Here is a 9,816-nt window from a genome sequence, read left to right as displayed (position 1 = left end):
CTAAATTACCGGTAATTTAAGAGTGATTTAATGGTAAATTAGCAGTCGTTAATTTACCCATTCGAGCAGTTTTGACAGATCCTATTCTTTCCTCTATTTTGTTTATATTTTTTCGGCTAAATTGTTAATAAAAAACACGAAATTTATTATATTACAGTTTACTGGTTGTATTCAATCATTTTCCTTAACTTTTACAAACGGTTACAATGAATTTTTCATAGCAAACTCGACTTGAACAGCCGCTTCACCCGGAGAAGGTGGTGCACAAATAGCACTAATAAACACTATTTCTCGGCTGTTTTTTACATTTTACAGTTTTAAACACACCGCCGACGTCTTCTTCCACTAAAATATCATTAAAACAATACTCATTTTGGTCTAATTTATATCTTTTTACTGACAACAAACAACAACACTTCGTACCGCTAAATTGCTCTTAAATTACTGTTATGACAGACACAAAACTGCTCGAATGGGTGAATTAACAGAAGGCTGTCTGACTGGGCGGGATGCTGGAGAGCGAACGGGAGAAAGCCTCTCTCCTGTACCGACCGTCGACGAGACAGTATCGCTTCCTTACCGTTTTAATATATTGTGTTGTTTATTTATATTATACTAATATTTTAATGTGTTACTTTTAGAAATATACGTTAACCAAAGAACACAAAAGTGGCGACGAGGAGAAAAAAAAAACGCCTGACAACGTAGACACACAAAAGCACGTTAGAAGATACACGATGCTGAACTCAGATGACCCCAACAGTGACCAACAGCCATCGCGGAGCAGCCATGAAAGCCACCGGCAAAGCAGCGTCCCTGATCCGAGTACCGCTTGGATACATGAAATGTTCAAGCAGCAGCAGAGCATCCTACACCAACAGCAGGAAGCATTTATGAAGCAGCAGGAAAGTTTTTTAACCCGGATGATGTCGTCGATGAACGTGCGTGAGCCGAACGGGCCGGAGTTTTTAGTCGAATCATTGGCGAAACAAGTGACGGAGTTTCGGTACGATCCTGAGGAAAATGTTACCTTTGCTGCGTGGTATAGGCGGTTCGAGGGGCTTTTTGAGAAGGATGCTGCTAAATTGCCAGATGATACCAAGGTGCGATTGTTGTTGCGGAAACTTGGAGTGGCAGAACATGAGCGGTACAACAGTTATATATTGCCGCAGAAAGCAAGTGGTTTTTGTTTCGAGGAAACAGTAGTGAAACTGCGCGCGCTGTTTGGATCGAAAGAATCGTGCGTCAGCAAGCGATATAAGTGCTATCAAATGCAAAAAACGAGCTCTGAGGATTACGTTACGTTTTCGTGCCGGATAAATAAGGCTACCGAAGAAGTGGAACTAGCCGGGCTCAGCATAGAGACACAGAAGTGTTTGATTTTCGTGTGTGGCCTGAAAGATGAGCAGGATGCCGATGTGCGCATGAAATTGCTGAGCCGTATGGAAGAAAAGAAGGATATTACTCTGGCACAATTAGCGGAACTGTGTGAAAAACTAACGAACCTCAAAAGAGATACAACCTTGCTTGCGGGTGAAAGTAAAGTCCAAATGATTGGCCAAGAAAAGTGTCGAAGCACTAAGGGAAAGTGGCAAGGTAGTCGGAAGCTACACCAACGTCCGGAAAAGCAGTGTAGAGTGCAATGTTTTTTATGCGGCGAAGGCCACTGGGCCAGAAAATGCACATTTAAGCATCATAAATGCAGCAAGTGTTTTAAGTTTGGACATAAGGAAGGATTTTGCAATGCAGCGTCTCGGTGGACGAACAGAATGAGGCAAAATCGCAATGTAAGAAGCGTGACGGTTAATACGGTCAGGAGTGGACGTGGATGCGTCAGAGTTGTCATCAATGGCACACCGTTGGAAATGATGCTTGATACAGGCGCTGATATAACGATTATTTCGCGTAGACTGTGGCATCATGTTGGAAAACCTGTATTGAAACCTTCAATGGTTAAAGCGAGAACTGCATCTGGTGATTTGTTGCACATCTTAGGCGAATTTGCTGGTTCCATGATCGTAGCGGAACAATGCATGAGTTGCGTGATTCGAGTAACTACGGCGGATTTGGCACTTTTTGGGAAAGATGCCATGGATATATTCAACCTTTGGGATGTGCCGTTGACGTCAGTTTGTAATCGCGTTGGTTTGGATGAACCGTGCAGTGCAATATTACAGAAGGAGTTCCCAAAACTTTTTTCCGGCAAGCTAGGTTGCTGCACTAAGGCGAAAATTCAGTTGGAGCTGAAAGAAGGTGCAACGCCTGTTTTTCGTCCGAAGCGGCCTGTAGCCTATGCGATGTTTCAAGCGGTGGACAAGGAGTTTGAACGGCTGGAAAACGATGGAATAATTTCCAAAGTGGATTATTCAGAATGGGCGACGCCAATTGTTGTTGTGCATAAGTCAAACGGAACTATACGAGTGTGCGGAGACTACTCGACGGGCTTGAACGACATGCTGCAACCTCACCAATACCCGCTTCCTCTTCCTCAAGACATATTTGCAAGTCTGGCCACCTGTACGGTTTTTAGCCAGATAGACCTTTCGGATGCTTTCCTTCAAATAGAGGTCGAGGAACTTTGCCGGAAACTGCTAACTGTTAATACACATAGAGGTTTGTACGCGTACAACAGATTACCCCCAGGGGTGAAAACAGCACCGGGTGCTTTTCAGCAGCTGATGGAGGTTATTCTGGCAGGTCTGGGTGGCGTTGCTGTTTATTTGGACGACATTGTGGTTGGTGGACCAAATGAAGAAGCCCATATGAAAAATCTTCGAGCTGTGCTTAAAAGAATTGAGGAATATGGCTTCACCATACGATTGGATAAATGTTCGTTCCAAAAGAAGCAGATAAAGTACTTGGGCCATTTGTTAGATTCGAAGGGACTTCGACCAGACCCTGCTAGGATTGAAGCTATCCTCAACTTGCAAGTTCCTACTGATGTAACAGGAGTGAGCTCGTTCCTTGGAGCAGTGAACTATTACGGCAAGTTTGTAAGAAACATCAGTATGCTACGTCATCCGCTGGATAGTCTTCTTAAGGAAGGAGCGAGTTTTACGTGGACAAAACAATGTCAAGATGCTTTTGATCAGTTCAAGGCAATTTTTTCATCAGACCTGCTCCTGACTCACTACGATCCGCGTCAAGAGATAATAGTTGCGGCGGATGCCTCTTCCTTCGCATTAGGAGCGACTATTAGTCATAGGTTCAAAGACGGGTCGATCAAGGTTGTGCAGCATGCATCACGGACGTTGACCAAAACAGAACAAAAGTATAGTCAACCAGATCGAGAGGGTTTAGCTATTATATTCGCAGTGACCAAATTTCACAGGGCAAAACTGGTATTCCAGTGTATACTGCCAACCGGTTACAGCGTTATGCATTAACGCTGCTTCTGTATGATTTTCAATTGGAGTACGTGCCTACAGACAAGTTTGGTAATGCCGATGTGTTGTCGAGACTAATAGCTAAACATGAAAAACCTGAAGATGACTACATGATCGCAAGCATTGAAATAGAAGAAGACTTACGATCTGTTGTGAACAGTGTGAGTAAAGCCCTACCGTTGAAGTTCAGTGATGTTGAACGCGAAACGAAAAATGATGCTCAATTGCGGAAGGTGTATGAATTCACTAGAAATGGATGGCCACATGCAGCAGTGAGAGACAGGACTTTGAGCAATTTCCACAATAGGCGTGAGTCCTTATCTACATTTGGTGATTGTCTCCTTTTTGGAGAAAGGTTGATAATACCATCGTCGCAGCGATACAAATGTTTGCAGCAGCTACACCTAGGCCATCCAGGGATAGAACGGATGAAGGCCCTGGCTCGAAGCTATGTGTACTGGCCTGGCCTTGATTCGGAGATTGAGAGCCTTGTTAAATCGTGTCGACAGTGTGCAATGGCAGCCAAATCACCTGTATCTAGTTTACCAATCTGTTGGATGAAAGCGAATGCGCCGTGGCAGCGAGTGCATGTGGACTATGCAGGTCCTATCGAGGGTGATTATTTTCTGCTAGCGATCGACTCTTTTTCAAAGTGGCCGGAAATCATCCCTACCAGGACAATATCATCAACAGCCACCATTCGCATTCTTCGCAATATATTTGCACGTTTCGGTATGCCAACTGTCCTCGTGAGCGATAATGGAACTCAATTCACAAGCGCAGACTTTGCAGAGTTCTGTAACACAAATGGTGTTGAGCATATCCGTACGGCACCCTTTCATCCGCAGTCGAACGGACAGGCGGAAAGGTTCGTCGACACCTTCAAAAGGGCGCTTAAGAAGATAAGAGAAGGGGGAAGTAGCGTATCAGAAGCATTAGATACCTTTCTATTGACATACAGGAGTACGCCGAGCAAACTGTTGGAGCAGAAATCGCCTGCTGAATTGATGTTCAGCCGAAAGATAAGAACTTGCTTGGAACTGCTACGTCCACCACAAAGATTAGATCCTGTATCAGAAGGTAATCCGAGAAAATTTAAGATGAACGACCTGGTGTATGCAAAGCAATATCGTCGGAATAGCTGGAGATGGGTTCCAGGTATGATCAGCGGACGCATCGGTAGAGTGATGTATGAAGTAACTATTGAGCAAAACAGGAAGATACGTTCACACGTTAACCAGTTGCAGAAACGAGTTGATAGAAGTAACACCAGTAAGGTCGCAGCCCAGCTGGATAACACTTCAAATACGTCGTTGCCTTTGAATGTGTTGTTAGATGCATGGAACATGGTTGAGGAAGTCCACTATCCAGACGCTTATCAAATTTCTAGTCAACATGTGGCAGAAACTGCAAAAGATTGTACGTCTTCTTCATCGTCATCGTGCCCAACGTCATCATCATCATCATCATCATCATCGTCCCCATCTTCATCGTCATCGTCATCACCATCGTCATCGTGCCCAGCTTCACCGTCATCGTCATCGTCTCACACCCCATCGTCATCGTCTCCAGCCCCATCGTCATCGTCCCCAACTTCATCGTCATCATCATCGCAGCGGTCTGCAAAAGCGTTCTTGTCACCGACCTCGCCAGGGTTTGAAACGGCTGACAGTGGCACGCCTTCGCCTGTACAACCTCTACGTCGATCTTCGCGGGTTCGAAGATCACCTCAGTGGATGGCAGCGTACAAGCGAATCTAAAGAAGGGGGGATGTTGGGAGCCTGTGTTTACCACGAATATGTGCCTCTCATAGGTGACAGTTGCTGGTCACCTTGATGACGTGTGCACCGGGATGCTGGAGAGCGAACGGGAGAAAGCCTCTCTCCTGTACCGACCGTCGACGAGACAGTATCGCTTCCTTACCGTTTTAATATATTGTGTTGTTTATTTATATTATACTAATATTTTAATGTGTTACTTTTAGAAATATACGTTAACCAAAGAACACAAAACTACCCTTTCCCCTGGGTTCATCAAGTGGCTTGCCCGCTGGTCGCCTTCGGTTTCCCCCTACCCTTTCACCAAGGTTACTCAGTGGTTTCCACCGATAGCCTTCTGGTACCCTTCCTTCCCCTCCCAAACCAAAAATCGCGGAGTAGGCCGCTCGTTACTCGTAACACCCCCTACACTAAGTCTGTCCCATTCATAATACCAGATAAATTTAAATTAATTCTACCCCCCTAATATACTTAAAAAAAATAAACATCGAAATGCAACAAGGAAGCAATGGCAGAAAGATAGAAATAACACTATACTTAAAACAACATATAACACATTAAAAAAAGGAGTAATATTACTTATAAAAAAACTTTCGAAATCAGAGTTGGACAGACAACCTTGAAAAAATAATAACGACCCAAGCTGTTGTATTGTTTAAAACTTATTCTCTTTATTTTAAACGCCACAGATGAAATTCGCTTTAACAATTGAATAAGCGTAGCACGCACGTCTGACCCTTATCGCGGTCTGTAGGAGAGGGCCCCCGTTCGTATATCGATCTCTTGCATCATGCAGCAGACCGATCACCGATTATCTCTCCCGATCGGCACTCATCCTGTCGGCTTCCAGGTGTAGGCTTCTTCTTCTTCTATTTGGCGTAACGTAACGTAACGTTTCGAGACTTAATTCATTACCACGCAGCCGGATAGTCAATCCTTGCTACGGGGGGACGGTCCATTCTAGGCTTGAACCCATGACGGGCATTCTATTGAGTCGTTCGAGTTGACGACTGTACCACGGAACCTTCCAAGCAAATCTAAACTATGGAAATTTGTTAGAATTATAAAAGGTAATTCAGCAATTATTCCTCCCTTAAAAGCTAATGTAAATTGTTATATCACAAATAATGAAAAATGTGAAATTCTGAGAGACCATTTTGAAAAATTTTAAAGAACAACGTTTTCCAATCAGAGCCCAGTTGAACATCACATGCAAGAGACAAATAGTAGATTCTTTTCCTACCATCAAGCACAACCCAGCAATAACTTCGATCCCATCAACTTTATTAAACCAAAACACATTACAAACATCATTTATAAGTTGAGATCAAAAAAATCTCAAGGGCCAGATAAAATCAATAACCATTCCCAAAAACAGTTGCCTAAAAAAGCCACATCAAACCACAACGAAATATTTAAAAATCCACTGGTTTCGTGATGCTAGATCTAGAAAAAGCGTTTGATACAGTATGGCACCGAAGGCTTTTGTACAAACTATTTTTTTCAATTTTCCTCCAAACATCATTCAACTGATTCAGTCATTTTTATCCGATATAAGCTGTGTTGTGCAAATAACCTCTTCGAAATTAAACGAAATTCGCCCTCCTGCCGGATTACCCCAAGGCAGCGTGCTGTCACCCGTTCTTCTCAACATTTTCACAAGTCGCCTAAAACAAAATCTGTCAAAAAATATTGTTTTGCAGATGACTTTGCTATGAGTAGTTCGGATTCCAATCCAAAATCTATTATTAAAAACCTCAACAATGGGATTAAAAAATATGAGACATTTGTAAAACTTGTAAATTAAAAATCAACGAAGAAAAATCTGAGGAGATCGCAATCTAAAAATAAGTGACTGGGATATTGCTTGGAAAGATAATGTAAAGTATTTGGGATTGTTTTTGGATAAAAGGCTCACCTTCAGGAAAAAGTTATAAGTGGATCAAGACTTATACAAATTTTGTATAGCTTCATAAACAAGAATTCTACATTGAACTTAAAAAACAAAATGTTACAAAATGCAATTGGGCCAACAATTCTTTACTCATCTAAAATATGGGCAAATTGTGCAAATGTTCATATAAATAAGCTGCAAGTATTTCAGAATAAGTTCTTGAAAAGAGTCCTAAACCTTCCCCCGTGGTATAGCACATTTGATATACAGTAGAACGTCGATTATCCGGGCAGCTCTGGACCGGGCAGGTGCCGGTTAATCGATTTCCACGGATAATGGTCCAAGAAATGTCAAATATAAAAATTACAAAATTCACTAGTTGTACTAAGTATTCACCTTAAACCAATCGATTAATCACTTCTGGAATATTTTTTGAATCAATAACGATGGATTCAACAATTATTCTTTATCAAAAATTGATATGTCGCAGGGAATATATCTTGAGAAAAACACAACTGCTTAATTCCTTAGTTCAGAATGGAATCATCTTTATTCACTCAATGTGTACTCTGGTCGACCCGCTGCGCAAAGCGACGGAAGGCGTTATGGCGTTCTGAGAATTTTATCATGCCTTCCTTTTCTCTCCAACGGCAAATTTGTCGAGCAGCTCGTCGAGCTGCCCGTCCCTGGCTCCGCCTCATACCCCTCGCCTGAGCGCGCTGCCGAAGGTTTGGATGTGTTGGTGCGTCAGACGGCCAATCGCTGTCAGCCATCGTCCGTGCTCTTTCCCTCCCTAGCGCTATCTCATTCTCGCGTTTGGTCAATGCTCGCGAGCTGTTGTGGCGCCTAAAAATGCCGTTAACAAACATTGCGGCGATGAAGTTGCATTTTCACAAATCAAACCACAAAATCGCAATGAGTTCAAACACTGCAATATAAAAATGACTAAGGAATCGCTAGTTTACGCTGGAGGGTTTGCTGTGCAACGCGCTGAACCCTAATTCGCATTGACACGTTCATCCCGCCGCTGATTTTCATCAACTTTCCTTTCCACCAGCATCTAGAACGTAGGCTGGAAAGTTCACTGGCAGTCCCTGGGGCCTGCCATCGATCTGAACGTGTTAAGCATTAAACATAACTTTGTTACACTAAGCTTTTGCTTTCGTATGCTGTAGATTACACAGAGCTGAGCTGTCTGCGCATCGGTGTGAGCCTGCGTGTGTGTGCACAACTGTCGCAAAATGTGTTTTCTTCCGGAATGTTATGATCAATCGGTCAAAGAAAGGAAGGTGTTCATGAAAGGCGGAAAGACGAATTGAGGCCCCTGTCAATGGTAACTGATGACCGGGAGGAAGGGGTACTGACACACAGCTGTTGGAAGATTGAACAGTATACTTAAATTGCCGGCAGATGGATGGGGGGGGGAGGGGGGTTGGCCATGGGACCCCTACGATCATCGGTCGCAGGCCCTAAAATTGTTATCGCCATGGGGGGAGGGGAGGTGCAAATGGTTCTCCAGGTTCTTCTTTCTGGGGGCCCTTGTCGCTAATACTCTGTCCACTTGTAGACATACGGCATAATACAGACTAGAGATCTTCGGCGACCGCCTAGTCTGTGTACCGTTAGATCCGCCGATGGTTCATGACGGTGTTTTTTTTATCGTGGACGTGCATCCTTCCCCCTGCCTGCAGCGTATGCATCGAGCAGGAGACAGTGTGGCAGTTTGCAAGTTACCCGCTGGATGGGAACGGTCGCGAGGCAACGCCATCGTTCCGCACATCTGCATGCCCGTCGTGGGTTCTAACCGCGTATGAACCGTCCGCCGTAGCAAGAGGTGACTATCCGGCTACGTGGTACTCAAGTCCTGAAAAGGCCGGCATGATCGCGTAGGCCATTACGCCAATAATAATAATAATAATAATAATACTAATAAGAACTTAGCATAGCAGCCCACACTCGGGGAAGGTTTTTGTTTTGACTTTGGTGCTGCCGGGTCTACCGCTGTGGCGCGACAAATGCACGGAATGCACTCGACCAAAACATTAACCTACCGATCCGAACCCATTCCAAGGCATTGCCGGTCAATCGGCGTCATGATAACTACTCCAAACCAACAAGCCACCAGATTCTGGGCGGACAGGTGCAGCACCATACGTGCACCGTAATAAACAAATCCAGAATCCTCTTTTGTATGGATTCAATTAAAAATGTTGTTTCCACTTGCATCCGCTAACGGAATTGGAAAGAAATGTGCTACATATCACACGCACGTTTGCTTAGATCGTGTGTCTTTTTAATACACCCAACAGCAGAGCCGATCGCAAAGATGCCAATGCCAATGGTTGTGTTGTCTCTCAGGTAGCGAGATCGAAAATGCATGGACTTTGTAGCCGCAGCGGATGAAAATGTACCCATCAGAATCAAATAGTTTTGAGGTTTCCAAACACACACACACACACACAAACACGCGCGCGCAAACTCACACACAAACACGCACGCGCAAACTCACACACACACACACACACACACACACACACACACACACACACACACAAACACGTGCGCGCGCGCACACATGCATGAACGCGCGCACGCCAGCACGCACGCACGCACACACACACGCACGTACGCGCGCCCGCGAGCATGAAAGCGCGCACGCCAGCACGCACCCACGAAAGCGCGCTCGCGAGCACGCACCCCCGAAGTCGCGCAAGCACGCACTCCCCCCCCACTAGACCAACCCCCCCCCCCTCCACGC

At 44.5% G+C, this 9,816-nt stretch overlaps 1 protein-coding gene across 1 annotated transcript; it reads left to right on the top strand.

The window, feature by feature from the left end:
- The first annotated feature begins 554 nt into the window (after positions 1 to 554).
- LOC120901110 (uncharacterized protein K02A2.6-like) lies at positions 555 to 5,146 on the top strand. The gene is made up of 3 exons (XM_040308819.1): positions 555 to 3,299; positions 3,332 to 4,805; positions 4,911 to 5,146. The coding sequence occupies exons 1-3, from the start codon at positions 738 to 740 to the stop codon at positions 5,144 to 5,146; spliced, it is 4,272 nt and encodes a 1,423-aa protein (XP_040164753.1). The 5' UTR covers positions 555 to 737.
- Positions 5,147 to 9,816: the final 4,670 nt, after the last annotated feature.

The sequence above is a fragment of the Anopheles arabiensis genome, chromosome 3 (genome assembly GCF_016920715.1).
Source record: "Anopheles arabiensis isolate DONGOLA chromosome 3, AaraD3, whole genome shotgun sequence".
NCBI classification, from domain to species: Eukaryota; Metazoa; Arthropoda; class Insecta; order Diptera; family Culicidae; genus Anopheles; species Anopheles arabiensis.
Note: the sequence above shows the minus strand (reverse complement) of the source record. Positions and strands in the feature narration are given on the sequence as shown.